Below are 23,679 nucleotides of genomic sequence, written 5' to 3' on the forward strand. Positions count from 1 at the left end.
TGAACTCCAAATAATTGATCTCCTTTTAAAACATATCTATATACAATTTAAAATATAACAATCTGACACAATGTAAAGTAACTTTGAAGTTACTTCAAAGACAACAATCATGTCATGTCACATGATTAAAGACATTTTCAGAGAACATATTGCTGAAAACAGAGACAGTTGAAACCACAAGGTGCTTGACCATCCTGTAAGTCACACAGGATTGAAATGCAGTAGCAATCCTCTGGAGAAGGAAGGCTGCTTGTGTTCTCCTTATGAAAAGGAGGAACACCGAAAAGGTACACATCAGCTGTCTCTTTGAAAAGCAGACATATTCACCGGGATCATTTCTACATGACCACTTCATGAAACCCTTGCCTGGGTTTTTAAATCATTGTGGAAGAAAACACAAGTACTGAAACCTCCATGCAAGAGAAGAAAATCATTCATATGAAGAAAGAATTTTCTGAAAAATACAAGAAATTTGTGAGTTTTGAGAAGTCTGATGCCTCACACTTCATAATTGCTGTTGACTCTCTCTCTCTCTCTCTCTCTCTCACACACACACACACACACACACACACACACACACACACACACACACAAATATACATTTGCACACAATGAAATTGTTAGAGTTAAGTTTAGAGTTACTTAAGAGGCATTATTAAAAAATATATATTGTTTTGAACATACCATTGTCTTGGCGAATTTCTATTGCATCTGGTCTAGTGCGTAGTAATGTTCTCAAAATGATCAGGAGATGACAACTTAACATCACTTCATTCTCAGGATTTAGCAGGTCCCAAGATTGTGTGAGAATTAAAATGATTTTTGCTGCTGGCCAAGGGCTGTGATTTCACACAGCATCTTGCTTAAAGTCTACCCATATAGTCCACATAAATTCCACTGTGTAGTCCTGTGGTCCCGATCCCAAGTTAACCATATGTTCATCTGCATAAGAGCTGTAGAAGTCCAAAACTCCGAATGCTAGAAATCTGGACCACCCAATAATCTGAACTTTTCAAAAATTCTCAAACTTTTTAAATTTAGCAGGCTTTTGTGGGCGTGCGCCACAGCTGCATGGTGGCAACTATCATTCACTTGTTTTTTTTAAACTGCTTGTTTTGATAAATGAAGCTTGCCGTATTTGCTGATAAACTGCGAAAATGTACCTGTTCATCTCTTCTTTGTTCCTCCTTAAATTTGGATTTTAAAAGTACTGCCCAAGAATCCTGAAAATCTGGACTGACCCAGTCCCTGAGCAGTCTGCATTTTCAGACTTCTACTGTAAATAGATTTATCTCTCCTCTCCTTGAAAACTTATCCAGGCTTTACAAACAAAACTGCCTTAAGGGTAGGACATACCAGATCATTACACTGCAGGCTGTCTTTGGGCGAAGGCCTCCTCCTTCGGACTAGGTTTTTCTTCCATTCAGAAATGACTGAAAGCAGCATTATTTTATGTCTCACAGAATTTATTAATTTCCCTCAAACCAAATGTCTGGATTAATCACTAAGTGATTTAGGGCTCTACTCCTATCTAAAGTCATAGTTGCTTGACATTTCTTACTGCTTTTTGTAATTGTTTCTAGAACCAGTTACAGTTGAAGTCGTGTTCAAAAATCCTTTGAGCGTCCCTCTACTGTTGAGTGATCTTTCGTTGTTGTGGAAGTTTAACTTTAGAGACTTTACTAAAGGGTCAGAGGAAGATGCAAGTGAGTCGATCAGCAATGAGAAAGATACACATCCAAAGGTAATGATATGTTTTGGAAAAATTCTGGTTTAGTGCTGTTTGCAACTGTTGGACTAGCTTGAAAAACTTTTTTGTTAGTAATTTCCACTGGTTATTTCACTCTAACATTTAGATTTTTTTTTCGATTTTCAATTGTTTAATTCATAGTCTACATTTTGAAGTGACTGCTTTCATGTGTTACAGGCTCTTCAGTCCTTATGCTGACCTATATATGCATATTCCTTCCAAAAAAAGTAGACACTCCCTACTCGTAACCTCTTTTTTCTTTCATCCATGTGCCTGTCTAAGAGACTCATAAATGCCCCTATTGTTCCAGCCTCCACCACCACCCCTGGCAAAGCATTACAGGCACCCACAACTGTGTTTAAAAAAAACTTACTCCTGATGTCTCCCATAAATTTTCCTCCTTTCACTTTGCACAGATGTCTCCTTGTGTTTACTACACCTATCCTGGAAAAAAAGGTCCTGGCTGTCCACATTATCTATGCCTCTCAAGATCTTGTCCTTTTAAGTCTCCTCTCATCCTTCTTTGCTCTAAAGAGAAAAGTCCCAGCTTTGCTAAACTTGCCTCATAAGACATATTTTCCAATCCAGGCAATATCCTGGTAAATCTCCTCTGCCCCCTCTCCATAGCTTCCACATCCTTCCTATAATGAGGTGACCAGAACTGTGGTCTCACCAAAGATCTATAGAGCTGCAATCTCCTCACACCTCCTGAACTCAATCTCCCGACTAATGAATTCCAGCTTATCATGTTTAACCTGTTTATTTTACCTTTGGGACATCCTAGTGGCTGGCCTTGTCGAAGTCGAGACTGTCATATAATCTTATTACATCTTCATTTTCCTTTCCTCATTCTGTTCCTTGTGAAGATCAAAAAAGATAGATACTGGAATCTGAAATGGAAAATACCCATCAAGTCTGACAGTGTCCAGAAAGGGAAATGGTGCGAATGTTACTGACCAATGTCAGAAGAACCTGAGATTTTAACTTTGTTTCTTTATCTGCAGATGTTGCCCAGCTATATTTCTTTAACTTTTTGAATAGCATTTTTATGTCCAAGTAATTGCCAGGTGACGTGAATTTTTCACTTGATGAAAATGTTCTGAATTTGTTTGAAGCAGGTTAACCTTCCCTAGCTCCGTAGCAGAGTTTTACAGACAAGTCTGAGGCATTTTCCAGTTAGCTGGTGCGGCTGGAGCCTGGGTCTGCAGGTTTATGCTGGTGAGGATTTGGTGATGTTTTCAGAGGGTGTTAGTTGTTTGAGGCCATTAGGATTTGCTGCTCTGCCGGCTGGGATTGGGGCATGTCAACCTCTTTTCTCTCCCCAAATCCAATCTGACCCACCCCACCCCACACCAAGGCACATCCATCTGGCTGGGTCGGGTAAAGCAGAGCTGGGAGTGCTGGGCAGACTCTCATCCCGTACCTTTTTCTCTCCCATCACAGCTGTGATCCTCTACCACACTTCATTCTCTATTAATGAAAAATTAGGGTAATGAACATTTGACAGGAACAAAACCATTTTGTAACTTGGGGACTGCCTGTATTCAATTTCCACCCCACTGGTTAGGCTGCAGCTTCCTGACTGGCCTTTATCTCTATATTTCCTGGAGTACTAAATAATATTGAGGAACAATTGTTCACATCGATGACGAAGAAATATACCAGCTTAACTTCTGTTTCTCACCCTGCAGCCATTAGTAGATGTCTCATGCGGTTAAATTGTTTGTTTTTTGTTGCTGATTTCTTTGCGTCTGTGTGACTGGCCCACTTTCCTGGATAATTTTGTCAGTTGAGCAGGAGTTAAACAATACTACTTCCACTGGGCTGGTTTAATTTTGGAGGATTATTTGGATACCTGCATCATGCATTGTAAGAAAAAAATTGTTTCCCTGATTACAGGCATCGCAGAGCATTGTCACGGAGGTAATAAGTGAATTTCAAATAAGTGGCGAAGAGACCAAAACGGTGAGTAATGTAAAATGAAACAAGAAGTCTGCAGATGCTGTGATTGTATTAAACGCACAAACGTACCAGAGAATCTTGGCAGGCCCTGCCGCATCTACAGGAGGCAAAGTTACACAACTGGCGTTGCAGGACTGAGCCTTTTGTCAAGGTAAGGGCTTAGGCCCGAAACGTTGGTCATATTATTAGGGATGTTGCCGGAGTTTCTCCGGCAGGTTTGTGCATTTTTAATAATATGGAGATTTGGTCACCCAGCAGCGACCATGGCAAGAATGATATTTCCTCTTTCCTAAAGCTCACTGCATCTGATGCCTTGGAGAACAACTCTGAGGAAAGGAATTCCACATTAACTATAACCCATGGCCTGGCCACTCTCAAACCACAAGGAATGATGATGGTAGAGCAGCTGGTAATTTACCAGTCCAGTAATCCAGAGGGTCAGGACTAACAATGCAGAGACCTGGTGTTAATACCAGAACGGCACCTACAGAGTTTAATTCAAAGTGCCTCGTTCTATTTAAAAAGATAGTCATAGAAACTCCAGGATAGTAAACACACGCCAGCTAATACTCTCCTGGAAGGAATTTACCATCCGTGAACTGTTAAAATGTGCTTTATCCGAAATGCTACTCTAATTTGGCACAGGAATGGTCATATTCCGAAATGGGGGAACAGATAGGTTGAAGTTGTCTCACTCAGCACAGGCCAGATACTAAATCTGAACTTTGATTCTTGGCTTCCTTGTCATGGATCCACGATGTTCACTTAATCACCCTCCCCGCATATTGAACAGGGATTCAAAGTGCATGAATTGAGGTGCGAATGAACAAAGCTGACAACCAGTCTAATCAACACTGTTGTGCCCTCGACATCATGTTCACTGTTCAAGTAAAATCAATTTAGCTTTGGCTTGGTTCTGCCGGAGTTGGAGCTCAAAGTTTTTAAAAGTAGTCAAGAGGGCTAAGAAGAAGTGGTAGCTGATTAGTAGAAATGACCTCATTTTGATATTCTGTAGAGCTGCAAGACCCTGCAGATGGTGGAATCAGAAGCGAAATATAAACTGCTGGAGGTTGAACAGCATCTGTGGATGGAAACTTCGACAGTTGTTCCACCTCCCAACCCCACAAATGCAGCTCAATCTACCGGGAGTTCTTCCAGCAATTTGGTTTACACAGTAGAGCCTCAATGTTGTGCCGACCCATATATACCGACCAAAAATAGTACTGAACCCTTCCTACCTCGTAACCTTCTATTTTTCTTCCATCCGTGTGTCTAAGAGTTTCTAAAATGCCCCTCATTGTTTCAGCTTTCACTACCATCTCTGGCAAGGCATTCCAGGCACAACTCTCTGTGTTTTAAAAAAAAAAACTTACCCCTGATGGTTCCCCTAAACTTTCCTCTCTTCACTTTGTGGGGATGTCCCCGATGATTGCTACTCCCGCCCTGGAAAAGGCACTGTCTGTCCGCTCAGAATCTTTTAGACTAATATTTTACTTGTTCTCACTAACCTTCAACCACACATTCACCCAGCATTAATCCCATTCTTTTTTATTTACCCAATATTCTCATCAGCTCTCCCCAGGTGATACTACTCACCTGCCTTCTTAATGCAATTTACAGGGGCCAATCAATCCATTAGCCCACACATGTTTGAGTTGTGGGAGGAAACCTGTCCATCACAGGGAGAACAGTCAAACTCCTCGAAGACAGCACCCGATGTCAGGATTGAACACGTCTATGAAGCAGCGCCTCTACCCGCTACGCCACTGTTGTGTGCTTAACCTAGAGAACCAGTCTCAGCATCAATGATGGGTCACACTACAGAGAAGAGGTGGTGAAATGCTGATAGAATTACAACCTGAGTCTCATCGTGGACTAAATGAAGGAGGTGATTCCAGACTTAAGGAAGACACCCTCCACTACACATCAACAAATCTGTTGTAGAGAGAGTGGAGAGCACCAGGTTCCTTCGAGTCCACTTAACTAGTGACCTATCATGGAAACTCAACATCTCACCTGTGAGGAAGACGTAACAGTGGCTGCCCTTCCAGCAAGAATTAGAGGAGCAAATCTGCAGAGAAATAAGGTTGCTGGAAATAAGGTTACAATAGTAGGAGATTTTAATTTTCCACATATTGACTGGGATTCGCGTTCTGTAAAAGAGCTGGATAACTTGGAGTTTTATCAAATGTGCTCAGGAAGGTTTTCTAAATCAATATATAGAGGTACCAACTGGATAATGCAATACTGGATTTCAATACTGAATACAGATATATAATTCTCTGAAAGCGGTGTCATAGGTGGGTTGAAAAGAGATATTTTGGCATATTGGCTTTCATAAACCAAAGTATTTAGTATAGGAGTTGGGATGTTATGCTAAAGTTGCATAAAACATTGATGAGGCCATACTTGGAATATTGTGTGCAAGTTTTCAGCCGACGCAAAGATTGGAAGCATTGTGGACTACAGGAAATGTACCAGTAAGATAGAAAGAGTGCAGAGAAGATTTACTAGGATCTTGCCTCGACTTCAGGAACTGAGTTACTGGGAAAGGTTAAACAGGCAAGGACTTTGTTCCCTGAAACGTAGAAAAGTGAGGGGAGATTTGATAGAGGTATTTAAAATTGTGAGGGGTGTAGACAAAGCAAATGTAGGTAGTCTTTCCTCTGAGGGTAGGTGAGATAAAAGCCAGAGGATATGGGTTAAGAATGAAAGGGAAAAAGTTTAGGGGGCATTTCTTCACACAGAGAGTAGTTGGAATATGGAATGTGCAGCCAGCTGAAGTGGTGAATGCAGGCTCAATTTCATCATTTAAGAAGAATTTGGACAGGTGCATGGATGGGAGGGATATGGAGAGCAATGGACTAGGTGCAGATCAGTGGAACTAGACAGAATCATGGTTCAATACAGACTAGAAGGACCCATGGGGCCTGTTTCTGTGCTGTCCTGTCCTACGGTTCTAAGTAAAATTAGTTATTCCAACATTTTGTTTACATCAGTCAAAGGGAGCCAGTGAACCTGGTGAAACCAAGAGCAGAAACAGAGGTCCAGAAGCAATTGGGCTAAACAGTACATTATTTCAAACATTGATTATTGCGTTTGTTAAGTTTAAAAGAGCTGTATATTTTAAAGGAACAGCTGAAACATGTGCTTGCAATAGGAACGATATATTTTGAATTTCTGCCTTTATTTTTTCAGGCGAGGTTAAAACTTCTTCCGCGTCAGACAGGAGAGCTGCACATTCTCGGAATTGTGTACAATCTCAGCACAGTACCATTAGCTCTGAGGCAGGATGGAATAGACTCTAGTCCTGGAACACATGTCGCAGGTGAGATAATCTACTTAGACAGGTGTCCTGTTTGTATCTGTTTTTCTGGTGGGATTCAATATTAATGGATGTCAAATGGCTATATATATATAAATGACTACACACACACACACATATATATATATATATAAATAAATGGCTATATATATGTCGTAGATAGGGAAATGTTTGGAGGAAAAAATGGAAAACTTAACGAAAATAAATTACTTGAGTGCTTATACAGTACAACTCCGATTATCCAAAATGGTCGGGACCAGGATCATTTTGAATAAATGTTTTTTTGGAGAACTGGTCATTTTTCAAAAAAAACAGCCCAGTAACCATATATAACCGTATAACAATTACAGTACGGAAACATGACATCTCGGCCCCTCTAGTCCACACTGATTTAAGTGAACTCCAATAGTTCCACCTACCTGCTCCCTGTCCATAACCCTCCAATCCCCTTACATCCATGCACTCATCCAACCTCCTCTTAAATGACAGAATTGACCCTGCTGCAACCACCTCTTCCGGAAGCTCATTCCACTCAGCCACCCCTCTCTGAGTGAAGAAGCTTCCTCTTATGTTACTTCTAAAGTTTTGCCCCCTAACCTTTAACTTATCACCCCTTGTTTCGTTCTCACCAACCCTCAAGAGGAGTAACAACAAATCACGTGAAACAGTGTTTAAATATCAACACACAAGGGAAGGTTTTTAAAGCATTAAAATAAAATTTAATTCTCACCAAAAAAACTGGCCACCGCTAATCAGTGACACTTCCCCACCTTGGTCCTGCACCTACCAGGGAGCTTGAGGTCCACACGAAGGTCCACTGCGTTGCTGCCAGTGCCAGGAGCCCGAGGTCCGCTGCAGCCAGCACCAGGGGCCCGAGGTCCGCTGCAGCCAGCACCAGGGGCCCGAGGTCCGCTGCTGCCAGCACAGGGAGCCCAACGTCCGCTGCTGCCAGCGCCAGGGGCCCGAGGCCCACTGTTGCCGGTGCAGGGAGTCCTAGATAGATGAAGATTTCAGAGAATCCGATTTCAGATAATCGGAGTTGTACTGTACTTCAAAACAAGATCATACAGGTACTGGACATCTAAATTGGAGAAATTTGTGAATGGTTTAGGCCTGGTAGATGTAGGGTGGGAGGGGGTGGGTGGGTTAGGAAGAAGAACCTTGAATGTTAAGTGTTTTGACTGAAATATTAGCCACTTTTCTCTAATTCTTCCTGAACTGCTGTGTTTGAGTTCTTTTTATCTCACTGTTGCTTCTGTAAGGATTTTGCCATTTCCCCTCCTGCAGCCAACTGCCTCAGTGTCAGCAGCCCCTACTTGTCGAAATCTGGAATCAAGCCACAAACAACTCACAATCTACATCAGTCCAGCTCAGTGGATCAACTGGAGTACTACCACATGCTAAGCTGGACAGACGGTCAGTGGAGGGGATGGAGAGGGTGAAGGGGTTGATGGGTATGGTTCTGATGTTGTTTTAGACCAAAACAGCATAGGATATAGGAACAGAAGTAGGCCATTTTGTCCGTTAAGTTCACTCTGCCATTCCATCATAAGCTAATCCATCCTCCTACTCAGTCCCACTCCCATGCCTTCTCCTGATAACCTGACTATTCAGAAACCTATTAATCTCTGCCTTAAACACACCCAATGACCTGGCCTCCACAGCTTCCTACCTTGAAGGGCTCAGGCCTGAAACCCCAGTAATATATCCTTACCTCCTATGGATGCTGCGAGAGCAGCTGAGCTCCAGCATTACTGTGTTTTGACAAGAGTTACAGGGTCTACAAACTTCTGTGTTTCACTGACCTCCACACACGGCTGTGGTAGCAAATTCTAGATGTTCACCCCTCTCTCTTGTCCAGTAACATGAAGTTGCCAATCTTTAGAAATTCACCAAGACAATGGCTACTTAAACAAAACTGGTTTTATTTTATGAATACATCATAATAAGATCAATACTTAACTTATTACTATTAATTTAACTTGACCCCCTTCTAATTATAAGCGCATGTGTATGTAATGTTTGTGTGTTCAGGAAAATTCTTTTTCACTGTCCTTTTATTCACTTTTCACTTCTCCAAGTTCGCTGGTATCAGGCAATCTTGCATATTGTACACAGAATTAAATAGTTATTATATTCACCAGGCTCTGATGTTTTAACTTAAGTTGTTACTGCTCAGGAAGGTCATTGTTTGTTTCAGAGAGATTTTCGTTGTTCGTTGGACACACAAACTGATCTCCTTCAATCATCAACTGAAGTGTCTTACCGAAGAAATTTGCCCCTCTTGGGTCTTTCCAAAAGATGACCTCTTCTTCCAGGTTACCACAAAGAGTTCTGCTTTTTCCCCTATTTCATGATAACCAGCCATAACTTCTGCAATTGACTACAGAGATTTAGAACAGGCTGAACTCAGAACTCAAAACCTGTCTTGAAATGGGGTCATGCAGCAGGTCTGCCAACTTGCAGCCTTCACCACAAACTGCTGTGAAATACTCTCCCAAACAAAGGGTGTTTCTCTCTGTTTGCAAAACTATATGGACCCTCTTGGGATGACAGACTTCGACCAGAAATTTAAAACTCTGCCACTAGTCTAGCAGTAAAAGAGTTCTCAGTTCTTGAGCCTGGACACTGTTCAAACTTGCTGGTCCATTAACACCAACTTGTGAAACTCTCAGAAGCATTTCCCATTGTCTTTGCAAAGCTAACTGCAGACACAAAGTCTACTCTTGCATAGCAAAGCAGATGTTTGTTTGTGAAATGTGACCTAATAACTAAACCTCACAATCTTGTACTTTAAAGATATATTTTATCATAATTTTATTAACTTATTCCATAACACTCTTACCTACAAAGGAATTTTAGCTCTCGAGTTAAAATTCTCTTATAATCTAAACTAATTTTTAATTTTACAATCACTACAGTGATCACAATATATAACGTTACAGCAAAATATCCCCATAATGAGTTTTTCTTCTACATTTTAATATCTAGACAAGCAATCTGCAATCACATTGTTTGTACCTTTGATATGATTAATTTGCAGGTTATATTCTTGCAAGGTCAAACTCCAGTTTAATAATCTTCTATTTTTATTCTTCATTTTATTCAAAAACACCAGAGGATTGTGGTCAGTAAATATCGGAACTGGTTCATGGGTTGTACCGAGATACACATAAAAATTCTGCAGAGCAAGTATTAGAGATAACAGTTCCTTCCTTCTCAATAATGGAATAGTTCCTCTCATGAACATTGAATTTTTTTGTAAAGCATGCAACTGGATGGTCAATTTCATCATCATGTTTTGTAACAACACTGCACCTGCTGCCTCCTCACTGGCATCCACTGCTAAAGAAAATGGTTTGTCAAATACGGAGATTTTAAAACAGGGTGATGACACGGCATCTCCTTTAAATTCTCTAAAGCTCTCTGACAACATTTTGTCCACACAAGTTTCTCCCTCTTCAAAAGATTGGTTAAAGGAAGAACAATTTCTGCAAAATTCTTGCTGAACTTCCTATAATATCCTGCCATTCCTAAAAGCTTTCTCACTGCTTTCTTGCCATTGAGAATATAGAAATTGCCTGCGCTTTAGCTTGAATAGGTGCAACTTTGCCCTGACCAACTATGTGTCCTAAATATGTCACAATGGCATGTCCAAATTCACTTTTAGCTAAATTCACAGTTGTTTGCTTTGACAATCTTGCAAACAATTTTTCCAATTCCATCAGATGTTCTTCCCATGTGTCACCTTTTGTGACCAAGTCATCAATATAGGCATCTGTATGTTTTAAACCTTGGATTACAGATTTATCATCCTTTGGAATGTTACAAGGGCATTTTTGATGCCAAAAGGTAGCACATTATATTCGTACGAACCTGATGATATCACAAATGTGGAAATATGACTTCCTCTCTCTGTTGGTGGCATGCACCAGTAACCCTTCGACAGATCCACCTTAGTAAGAAATTTAGCTTTCCTAATTTTATCAATGCAATCATCAATTCTAGGAATAGGAAAAGCATCTGTTTTGATTACTGCGTTAACCTTTCTGTAATTTGTACAGAATCTTAATAGTTCCAGCTGTTTTAAGTACCAGAACACAAGAACTCCAATAATTTTCCAACATCTATTCCACCTCCTGAGCCAGGATTTTACCCTTTTCAATGTTCATTTGACAGGGGTGTTGCTTCATGGGACACACTTCTCCTACATCCACATCATGCCAACTCACTGATGTTCTTTTTGGCACTTCAGGAAACAAATTTGGATATTTCAAAAGCAACTATTTCAACTGCTTTTGTTCCTGTGGTTTAAGATGGACCAACTTTTCCTCTAGATTTTTCAATATTGTTGAGTTAGATGCACGGGAACCATGTTTTTTTTAAGGTTACCCTCACAAGATTCTGTTTCCATAACTTCCTCACCCCTGTCAACATCTAACACCTCTGATACCGACTGTTCTCCACTACCTTTTTTTTCATAGTATGGTTTGAACATGTGGATATGACAAACCTGGGTTTTATTCCTACGATCTGGAGTGTTTACATCATTCAGTTTCACTCCAAGAGGATTGTCATGTTGGGAACAAAATTAACACTTTATTTCCTGGCTTAAAATTCATCACTTGAGACTTCCTGTCAAATAATCGCTTTATTTTACCCTGAGCCATTTTTAAATTCTCTTGAGTCAAATGTTACTTTTTGTAACTGATCTTTAAATTTAGAAAAGATAATCCAGCAAGTCCAACTGCACATCCTTATTTATGTTAGAAATAGAAGTACCTTTGTTAGGAATTAAAGTACCTTTAAAGAAATTGCTCGAGACAAAAATTGAGAACAAAGAACATTTATTACAACAACAATGCAAAGTTGGGTGCTTCCCCTTACCCTGGGAATACACACACATACTGGGGCTCACCCAACTTTTATACAGTCAATTTCAGTATCAGAATGCCCTCCCCCTTACATTCTTCTGCCCCCTGGATGGGTTTGGCATAGGTAATCCTTCCTGCCTACGTGCAGTTTCAGTACACTTGGAGGACCAGGGGGTATCCTGTGGGTGCCCCATCATGTCATTGTCCTTATTCACACCTTCCTGATTCTCTGGGCTACAGTCTCTTGATATGCAAAGTTGACTCATCCTGTCTAGGGTTGGCTAATTTCATATGTATAAATCTGTGTATGGTTAGCTAATTAGAAATGTATGACTTGGTACTTCTGTCCAGGGCTAGGAGACCCTTATCTGATCCAGACTACCTCACTTCCTACATTCTATTGTACCTTACCATTCCTTATCTTAGTCCTATGGTCTTGTCACAAAGGATAGAAGATTCTTATGTTAATCGTGCTGACTCTGCTTTCCTGCATCCTAAGCCCCAAGCTTATCCTGTTTGAACTGGTTACAGCCATTTTACTGATGAACTTTATTTTCTTCCATGTTCATAATTTTAGATCAATTTTCCCATCTCTCACACCTTTAAAGAAATTGCTCGAGACAAAAATTGAGAACAAAGAACATTTATTTTACAACAATGCAAAGTTGGGTGCTTCCCCTTACCCTGGGAATACACACATACACTGGGGCTCACCCAACTTTTATACAGTTGATTTCAGTATAGGAATACCCTCCCCCTTACATTCTTCTGCCTCCTGCTGGAGAGGTTTGGCATTAGGCAATCCTGCCTGCCTACGTGCAATTTCAGTATACTTGGAGGACCAGGGGGTAGCCTGTCGGTGTCCCTTCATGTTATTGTCCTTATTCACACCTTCCTGATTCTCGGGGCTACAGTCTCTTGATATGCAGAGTTGGCTCATCCTGTCTAGGGTTGGCTAATTTAATATGTATAAATCTGTGTAAGGTTAGCTAATTAGATATGTAGGACTTGGTACTTCTGTCCAGGGCTAGGAGACCCTTATCTGATCCAGACTACCTCAACTTCCTACATTCTATTGTTCCTTACCACTCCTTATCTTAGTCTTATGGTCTTGTCACAAAGACTAGAAGATTCTTATGTTAATCGTGCTGACTCTGCTTTCCTGCATCCTAATCCCCAAGTTCATCCTGTTTGTACTGGTTACAGCCATTAACTGATGTATGAATTTTAGTTTCCTTCATGTTCATAATTTTAGATCAGTTTTCCCATCTCTCACATTAACATACTGTGTTTTTTTTAAACAACATTAAGGGTCCTCTAACCTGCCAAACAAAGGGGCTGAAACCTAATGAATCCTACACATACTCTCTTACTGCAAATAACAATAAATGAATATCTTCATCCCAATCCTTTCCATTCTCCAGACAATAAATCTTCATCATATTTTTAAGAGTAGAATAAAATGTTTCCAAAGCTCATTGAGTTTCAGGATGGTACGCTGATGAAGTGATCAGTTTAATACCAGCTCATAAATCAACTGCTGAAACAGTCCTGACATGAAGTAACTTCCTTCATCAGTCTGGATCTCTTTCGGTAACCCAAAAACTGAAAATTGTTTGCAAAACCTTTACCACTGTTTTTGCTTTGATATTCCTCAACGGTATAGCTTCTGGAAATCTGGAAGCCTTACATCTAATTGTTAACAAGTACTGATTTCCAGCTTTTGTTTTAGGCAGGGGACCCACATAATCCACAATAACCCTAGTGAAAGGTTCCCCAATGTTAGGAATTAAAGTACCTTTAAAGAAATTGCTCGAGACAAAAATTGAGAACAAAGAACATTTATTACAACAACAATGCAAAGTTGGGTGCTTCCCCTTACCCTGGGAATACACACATACACTGGGGCTCACCCAACTTTTATACAGTCAATTTCAGTATCAGAATGCCCTCCCCCTTACATTCTTCTGCCCCCTGGATGGGTTTGGCATAGGTAATTCTTCCTGCCTACGTGCAGTTTCAGTACACTTGGAGGACCAGGGGGTATCCTGTGGGTGCCCCATCATGTCATTGTCCTTATTCACACCTTCCTGATTCTCTGGGCTACAGTCTCTTGATATGCAGAGTTGACTCATTCTATCTAGGGTTGGCTAATTTCATATGTATAAATCTGTGTATGGTTAGCTAATTAGAAATGTATGACTTGGTACTTCTGTCCAGGGCTAGGAGACCCTTATCTGATCCAGACTACCTCAACTTCCTACATTCTATTGTACCTTACCATTCCTTATCTTAGTCCTATGGTCTTGTCACAAAGGCAAGAAGATTCTTATGTTAATCGTGCTGACTCTGCTTTCCTGCATCCTAAGCCCCAAACTTATCCTGTTTGAACTGGTTTCAGCCATTTTACTGATGAACTTTAGTTTCTTCCATGTTCATAATTTTAGATCAATTTTCCCATCTCTCACAATCCTCACTTTTCTTTTAGATCAGTAATACTGATCTTTCACCATGATCAGTGTTACTGATCTTTGGTTACTAGTGTCAGTGTGACTGATCCCCCCCCCCCCCTTTCCTCACTTTTCTTTTAGATCAGTAACACTGATCTTTCAAGTGTAAGGTGTAGTTTTACCCAGCTGGTCAATAACCGAATTGTAATGTCTGTGTAAAGTCTTTAGGTAGGGGAGCACCATGAAGGTCAGGGGAGTGAGTCCAGCTGCTTATTAGGGTTTGGAGTATCAGGCTCCAGTTCTCAGTAAAGAGTCTAGTCCATCCCATACGTTGAAATATTGAAGCAGTGTCTTTGAAGCACACGACCTTTGTAAGTGTTGTCCCGACGAAGTCTGTGAGAGACACTGCCTTCAGCAGCGAACGAGTCGCAGTCTATGAGAAGCGCTGCCTTCAGCAGCGAACGAGTAGCAGTCTATGAGAAGCGCTGCCTTCAGCAGCGAACGAGTAGCAGTAGTCAGGCGGTTCCGTTTGATTGTGGCTCGTATCTGATGTCCTCTTCAGCCCCGAACCCTAGGGCCACCGATCTACGAGGGCTGTCTGGAGCCTGATATTAAAGTGTTAAGCAGCTCACATTGTTGGTAACTGGTGCTCCCCTTCACGGGGTGATGAAAAGTGACCAAGCTGGGGGGGGGTTGTTTCTTGTGATTTAACTGTGTGTTGCAGCTTGTCTGCTAACATTAGCATATGTATCATTGAACTTGTGAGTTGCAGCCTGTCTGTGTACATTAGCATATGTATTAACTCTCTCTCTCTGTGTTACATGTACAATCCTGACTACCATTCTGTCTGTCTTTGTCCCACCATGTCCTTTGTGCTATCGCCTCAAAACTCTTGTCTCTAATACCTGTGTAGGCTATGATACAAATTAGATGTACTCCACTAAAGCTGTTTAATTCCCCTGGTCCGTATTGGGATCCCTTATATCCCATTATGACTATATATTAAATCTATGCCCTGTCTACATTCTAAAGGAGCTGAATTGTAACCTCTGCTGCCCCTATTCCAGGGGGGCTTAAAACATTAACGAACAATATTCCAAAGAAATTAGTAAACAACAATGAACAATACATGTAAAGCTCATTTAAAAAAAAACAGCAATAAAAGACAACAAGAACTGAATTAACCACAATAAATGTAAAGCTCATTGAAAACTGCAATAAAATACAATAAGAACTGAATAAAACCACAATAAATGTCAAGCTCATTGAAAACTGCAATAAAATACAATGAGAACTGAATAAAGCACAATAAATGTAAAGCTCATTAAAACAGCATTAAAATACAATAAGAACTGAATAAAGCACAATAAATGTAAAGCTCATTGAAAACTGCAATAAAATACAATAAGAACTGAATAAAACCACAATAAATGTCAAGCTCATTGAAAACTGCAATAAAATACAACAATAACTGAATAATCAAAAAACAAGTAACATTACGGCACTTTGTCACGGCGCAGTGTAAGTTTCAGGTCTGATGGATGAGGAACTGCACGCCAGGTTGGGGTTTGAATCTGTGTGTCGTGGTGTTGTGGTTCAGAAGCTGGTTTAACCCTTTGAATGTGGGTCCAGCCTTTTTCTCTTGTTCTTACTGCGGTGTCTGTAATTAAAAGTACACAGAAGGGACCATCCCAGGCAGGTTTTAGTTGATCTTCTTGCCATGCTTTTACATAAACCCAATCACCAGGTTTAATAGAATGTATAGGAAAGTCTAAGGGTGGTGTTTGGGCTAAGAGTCCTTTTTGCTTTAAATCTTGGATGGAAGTAGAAAGTCCTCGTAAAAATTTAGAAATGTACTGGTCATTAGCTTCAGGAATGGGAGAATCAGTGTGATATCCCATAAATGGGAGTCCAAACATCATCTCATACGGTGAGACTGCGAGGTCTTTACGAGGTGCTGTCCTAATTCTAATCAGCGCTAACGGCAATGATTTAATCCAGGACAGACCAGTTTCTTCATGAAGTCGAGTGAGTTGGAGTTTCAATGTTTGATTCATACGCTCGACTCGCCCCGAACTTTGGGGATGCCATGGGGTATGTAGTTGCCATTCTATTCCTAAGCTCTTGCAGACACCCTGTAGAATCTTAGAGGTGAAATGCGTACCTCTATCTGAATCAATGGTCTGCATCATACCGTATCGTGGAATGATACCTTCAATAAGTATTCGGATGACAGTGTTGGCACGATCATTCGGGGTAGGAAAAGCTTCAACCCATCTTGTGAAATGATCAACCATGACAAGGAGGAATTTGTAAATGCCAATCTTAGGAAGTTCAGTAAAGTCTATTTGTATGCGCTGGAACGGGCAAACGGCAATGTCGCGACCGCCAGGTATTACTTGGCGCATCGATTTCTTATTAACCCTTTGACAAATGGGACAAGATCGAGTAGCAGATTTAGTAATATTGTATATGCCAAGGCAGTGAAGGGAACGTGTAAAAGCATCTATAAGGGACTGGGTTCCCCAATGTGTTTGTTGATGTAACTGATCTATGATTTGGCGGGCTATGGCTTTGTTAATAACTTGCCGTCCGTCTACTGTCCACCACAACCCGTCGCCAGTCTGGCAAAATCCCTGATCTCTCATTGCAACCTCTTCTTCCCGTGTAAAGATGGGATTCTTTTTAATCTCTATTGGCGTGGGTAGTAGCTGGTATAAATGAATCTTTTCTGCTAATGCCGCCTGTTTGGCAGCTGCATCAGCCTGCCTGTTTCCTCTAGCTTCAGGACTGTTACCAGTCTGATGTCCACGCACATGTACAATGGCAATATCGGACGGGAGTGCTAAAGCCTCCAGGGATTGGGTGATTAACTGTTCGTGAGCTAACTTTTGTCCTTTGCCAGTTATCATCCCTCTTTCCTTCCATATCTTACCGAAGGTGTGGACTACCCCAAAAGCATATTTAGAATCAGTGTAGATCGTTCCTACCTTGTTTTCTAGTTCGTGGAGTGCTCTACAGAGGGCATATAACTCACAGGATTGTGCTGACCAATGGCCAGGGAGGCGACCAGCTTCGATCACAAGTTCCTGTTTACCGTCCACTACGCTATACCCGCTATAGCGGGTACCTGCAATACAACGTGAAGAACCATCAATAAACAGTTTTTCCCCTTCAGTTAAAGGGACATCGGTTAGGTCTTCCCTAATTTTTGTTTGTAAGTCGATAACCTCTGAGCACGAATGTTCTAAACTGTCCAAAGGCTGGTCACTAGCTGGGGAGATGAGGAAGGTTGCTGGGTTGAGAGTTTTGGTTGTAATTAAGGTCAAATCATTGCTGTCCATTAATATCGTTTCGTATTTTAGGATTCTCGAATCCGTGAGCCACCTTCCAGCCCGCTGTAATAGAATATTGCGGACTGTATGAGGGGTATGCACTGTCATAGGGGCACCGAAAGTAATCTTTCGTCCTTCCTCCACCAAAATTGCAGTGGCTGCGACGGCTTGTATACATTCTGGCCAGCCGCGACAAACGGGGTCTAAAAGCTTTGACAGGAAAGCCACTGGTTGTCTATAGCCAGCCTTGCTCTGTGTGAGCACGCCGGTGGCTGTTCCAGCTTTGGTATTAGTGTACAAATCAAAGGTTTTGTTTAGATCTGGCAACGCTAAAACTGGGGCACTCGTTAGGCATCGTTTAACAAAGTTGAATTTTTCAATCTCTTCATCCGTCCAGTCAAGGGTTTGGGATGTTATACTGGAAATCTTATCATAAAGAAATTTGACCAGAATCGAATAATTCTCTATCCATATTCTACAGAATCCCACTAACCCAAGGTATTTCCTGAGTTCTTGAGTATTTTTGGGAGGGGGGATCTGTATAATACCAGTTATTCTTTCTGGGCTAATTTTCCTGGTTCCTTGACTAACTAGATGACCTAAGTATTTGACCTCAGTTTGCACAAATTGTAATTTAGACTCACTGACTCTCAGACCTTTCTTCTCCAGAAAGTTTAAAAGTGCCACTGTAAAATCTTTAGCTAATTCCTGTGTTCTTGCAGTAATTAGCAAGTCATCCACATACTGTATGAGTTGGCAATTTTCTATCTTAGGAGCTTCATCTAATACCCGCTCTAAGACTTGACCAAATAAATTGGGTGATTCGGTAAAGCCTTGGGGAAGGACTGTCCACCGGTATTGGTTTTTACGGCCAGTAAAGGGGTTCTCCCATTCAAAGGCGAACATGTCTCTGCTTTCTGTGGCCAATGGACAAGTCCAGAATGCATCCTTTAAATCAATGACACTAAACCATTGATTATGGGGGTCAATTTTACTCATGATGGTATACGGGTTGGGTACAACCGGGTGACGGGCAAGAATGAATTTGTTAAGCTCCCTCATGTCCTGTACTAGGCGGTAAGTGCCGTCTGGCTTTTGAACAGGTAAAATCGGGGTATTAAAGGGAGACATACAGGGTTCGAGTATACCGTCTTGAATCAACTGGTCAATTACGGGCTGTAAGCCTTTCCGGCCAGCCATCGGAATTGGGTACTGTTTCTGTCTAACAATTCGTTGAGGATCTTTTAGCGTGACTTGTAGCGGAGGAATATCAAGGATTCCTCTATTTCCCTTCCCTGCCCATACTCTTGGATTTATTAGTTTGCGATCTTCTTCGTTTAAAACATAGAATTGAACTCCAATGCCTGATTGTAGAGGTCGAGTACCGATAGCCAATTGGTCCTGTAGATCCCTCCCTAGCAAGCATACTCCGGCTTGGGGAAGTAATAGAAGATCCTCAGTTATGATCTTATCTCCCATTTGAATACTGACTTCTCGCAATACTGGGACTGGAAAGTCTCTACCTCCTACCCCAGAAACTGTGACTGTCCCTTCTATTTTCACCCCCTTCGGTTGGTATAGAACGCTAGATCGGGCAGCTCCAGAATCGACCAGAAATGTCATCTTATCCCTGTGAGGTCCTATGCATAAATTAACTAACGGTTCTCCTTGCAGCCCCACGGTATGTATTAATTGAGAACCGTGACCCCCCTATTCGTGATCAGCTTCCATCAAGGCATAGGAACGTGTGTCCATTGCTCGCAGTGGGCATTCCTTTTTAAAGTGCCCTTCCTTTTTACAATGAAAACAAATGAGGGGTCCCGTTTCCCAATCTTTCCCAAAATTTCTAGGGGGTATACGTCGTCCCCGGAATCCTCCTCTACTCCTCCATCTGCTGGGGTCTCCACCTCCCCACCCTTGGCTCCCCTCTTTTTGGTGGTGGTCAGCTACTATTCCTTTAACTGTCTGTAATAGAATTTTAGCTTTCCCTTTTTGTTTATCCTCTGCCCTCTGTACAAATGCTCTCTGAGCAATCTGTAGTAACTGAGTAATTCCTTGCTCATGCCAATTTTCTGTCTTTTGTAACTTTCTTCGGATGTCTGGGGCTGAGTTGGTAACGAAACCCGTTAGAACCAATTGTTCCCCTGCTGGGGATTCTATGTCGAGACCCCCGTATTGTTGAATTGCCGTGCGCAGTCGATTGAGAAATGCAGAGGGGGTCTCCTCAGGACCTTGGGGAACCTCAAAGGCTTTTTTAAAGTTTTGTCCTTTGGGGACAGAATCCTTGATTCCTCTGATCAAATTTATCCTATACTCCTCCATCAGTGTGCGGCCAGCACTGGTATTTTTGTCCCAATTAGGTTTTGTGAGAGGGAATTTGGCTTCTCCAGGGATCGCCTCGTGTCCCCCTTGGTGTTCCTTATCCCATGCTTTAATGCCTGCCTGTCGGATCATTCCCCCCTCATCTAAGGTAAACAAGGTTTTAAAAATGGCTGTTAATTCCTCCCAAGTATACAAATTTGGTCCCAAAAATTGGTCTAACTGTTTGGCACATCCCTGGGGATCTTCTATCAGGGAGATTAATTCTTTCTTAAAATTACGTACTTCAGTGCTGGTCAGGGGCACATTTACGAACCCAAGACCTTCTCCTACGGGAACCTCCCGTAGGGGTCGCATCCAGCTAATTTCTGGTTTCTTTGATTTGTTTTCCTGTTCCCTGAGGAATACATCGCAAGGTTCTGCCACTTCTTCCTGAGGGGTCTCACGCTGTTCGGAGTAACAATGCTCTACCTCTACTGTTAACGGGGGTGGTAATCGAGCGCTTTGTGAGCGAGTCACCATACCACTCCGGTTCTCTCTCTTCTCTAGTGGTATGGGAGGAGGAGGGGGAGGTGCAGAAGGGTAGACAATAGGAGGGGAAGGAAAGATAGGAGCTGGCATAGGAGGAACATAAGGTGGAGGGAGGGAATGTAACTCATCCCAACCCTGTGGTTCAGGGACAAGAGGTTCCTCCTCTCTCTTATTCCTGAATTCTTTCTCATTCAAAACCAGCTGTTCAATGGATCCCTTGAGCCAGCAGGCTGCATATTCCCTGCTCTCAACATTGTCTGGCTGGTTTTGATAGAGCCATAAGTTCAAAGCTTCACACATCCATTCATCCTCGGATCCGAATTTTGGCCAGTACACGGAGCTCCCTTTAACCGGGTATCTCACCCATTCATTACAACAATACCTGACCATCGTCAGTTTGTCTTTACCGCGGGTCTTTCCTGTGCCCCACTCAGATAACATCAACCCAAGCGGGCTGTACGTAGCTATCTGGTGGTCACGTCCTGTGTCAGGACTCTCATCTCTACTGCCCGCTATTCCCATGCTTAGGAACAAGTAAAATACTCTTACCGAGTTCTGGCAGTACTGCTCTAGCGCGCGTCCTTCCGCCGTTTGTTCTCAATGCCTCTTCTCGGATATCACTCGCTTCTTCCACTGACCAGCCACCCGTCGCCCGTGAGTCCAGCTGAATCAGCCGGGGTGCACCTACTCTCGTCGTCGGGGCACTCTGTCAGTGGAGGGAGTGTGATCCCGGACGAGCCCCCATTTGTTAGGAATTAAAGTACCTTTAAAGAAATTGCTCGAGACAAAAATTGAGAACAAAGAACATTTATTACAACAACAATGCAAAGTTGGGTGCTTCCCCTTACCCTGGGAATACACACATACACTGGGGCTCACCCAACTTTTATACAGTCGATTTCAGTATCAGAGTGCCCTCCCCCTTACATTCTTCTGCCCCCTGGATGGGTTTGGCATAGGTAATTCTTCCTGCCTACGTGCAGTTTCAGTACACTTGGAGGACCAGGGGGTATCCTGTGGGTGCCCCATCATGTCATTGTCCTTATTCACACCTTCCTGATTCTCTGGGCTACAGTCTCTTGATATGCAGAGTTGACTCATTCTATCTAGGGTCGGCTAATTTCATATGTATAAATCTGTGTATGGTTAGCTAATTAGAAATGTATGACTTGGTACTTCTGTCCAGGGCTAGGAGACCCTTATCTGATCCAGACTACCTCAACTTCCTACATTCTATTGTACCTTACCATTCCTTATCTTAGTCCTATGGTCTTGTCACAAAGGCTAGAAGATTCTTATGTTAATCGTGCTGACTCTGCTTTCCTGCATCCTCAGCCCCAAACTTATCCTGTTTGAACTGGTTTCAGCCATTTTACTGATGAACTTTAGTTTCTTCCATGTTCATAATTTTAGATCAATTTTCCCATCTCTCACACCCAACAACAGAAATAGGTTGCAAGGGAGCTACCGGAGGATGTACAACCTGACAAAGGTGACATGTCCAGCAACAATTTGCAACATCCTTCCTCAAACCAGGCCAGAAAAATTGTTTTAAAATTTTATTCATGGTCTTACTAGATGACTTCCCAAAAGTGTACTATGGCCAAATTTAAAATTTCATTCTGGTAGGCTTTAGGAATGACCACGTGATTAATCACTGCCCACTCTTCATTTGTAGCAAGATCATGAGGTCTCAATTTTCCCATTAACAATTCACTCTTCCAGTAATATCCACAGGATATTTCCTTAATCTCCTCCTCATCCACAACCTTCTCCCTTAAGTCTGTCTTTTGCTGCTCAATTAACTCTTTCCTCCACAAAGATAAATCCTGACTCTCAAATTTAACCTGCTCCTTCTGGACTATTTCAGAAGTACTGGGTAAGTCTCTCAACTGGATTTTTCTCTGCTCATCATCTTTTTAGACAAAGACCTTGTCATAGCACAAACAGGATATATCTCATAATCTTTGTCAGTCTCAACCTTACTTGGCTAATTTGTTCATCTCAACACTAGCTCAACTTTATCTTCCACCGTCATTCTCTGGTAAGAATGAGTCTCCTTGCATGGGCAACTTTGAAATAACTCTTACTCCAACCAGTCCTTTACCTCATTCTGAATTCAACACTGTTTTGTGCACAGCTATTGATTCTACATCTCCTCCAGCATCTCTAATCAAAGTTGTTTTTCCTCTGTCCGTCTTTTGATAAAGAGTTAAAACATTCTCCAACAATAGTGACCCCCAGTATCTCTGAGAATTTTAATTGGTACTTGGGAAGTTCCTTCCTTTACTGAATCAAGCCCACACATTGTTTGAATAGATCCGTAACATCCTTACCAGGTATGGAACCTCTTTTCTCATTAAGTTCAACTGTCTGAATACAAACTTCTGGTCAAATCTCCTTTTCTCTCTTCTTTTTAAACACTAAACAATTTGCAAAAACATGACCAGGTTTCTCACAATAATGACAGACAACACCTGAAATTCTGTCCTTTTCTAATTTAACCTCATCTTTTCTCTTAATATTTTCCCCAGTCTTAATTTCAAGTTTATTGGTCTGTTCCACATTAACCATCTGAAAAGTCTTTCTATGACGAAATTTGCTTTTGTGAATTAAAGAATATTCATCCACTAATCTGGCTGATTCTTGCCATGTCCCCATGTCTCTCTCATCCAGGTCTAATTTGATTCATTGGGAACACACCTTTTAATTTCCTCAATTAATATCAATTATCTTACTCGGTTGAAATCATTATTTGTCTTTAGGTGCACCATCGGTCGAAACATACGGATTTTACAAGTGCAAAATCCCTGCTTTCCCCAAATTCCTAAATTTTGTCTGTATGCTTCTGGAACCAACTCATCAGCTTTTAACACTGCTTGTTTAACAGTCTCATAATCTTCAGGTTGCTTTCCAACTAGAATTTGCCAGTTGTACTTTTCCCTTTATTACACTAAGAGGCCACTTTTCTTTCAGCCAGCTTGATCTCTGAGCAACCTTTACAAAAAGCTGAAAATACGTACCGATATCACTCTCATTGAAAGGAGGAAACCAGATTAACCTCGATGCTACCCATAAAATTCTCTCCAGGAGTTCGAGCTTCAGTTCTCTTACCTCCCTCCATCTCAAGTTT

General features: G+C 41.6%; 1 protein-coding gene across 4 annotated transcripts in view; it reads left to right on the plus strand.

The window, feature by feature from the left end:
* The window catches only part of trappc8 (trafficking protein particle complex subunit 8), a 206,965-nt gene that overhangs the window by 134,083 nt on the left and 49,203 nt on the right, over positions 1-23,679 (plus strand). For all 4 annotated transcript variants that reach the window (XM_069922556.1, XM_069922557.1, XM_069922558.1 and 1 more), the window contains 4 exons: positions 1,584-1,744; positions 3,650-3,715; positions 6,911-7,040; positions 8,325-8,453. In XM_069922556.1, coding sequence (XP_069778657.1) covers positions 1,584-1,744; positions 3,650-3,715; positions 6,911-7,040; positions 8,325-8,453 — 486 coding nt within the window. The remainder of the gene's footprint in view (positions 1-1,583; positions 1,745-3,649; positions 3,716-6,910; positions 7,041-8,324; positions 8,454-23,679) is intronic.

This window comes from Narcine bancroftii, chromosome 2 (assembly GCF_036971445.1).
Source record: "Narcine bancroftii isolate sNarBan1 chromosome 2, sNarBan1.hap1, whole genome shotgun sequence".
NCBI classification, from domain to species: Eukaryota; Metazoa; Chordata; class Chondrichthyes; order Torpediniformes; family Narcinidae; genus Narcine; species Narcine bancroftii.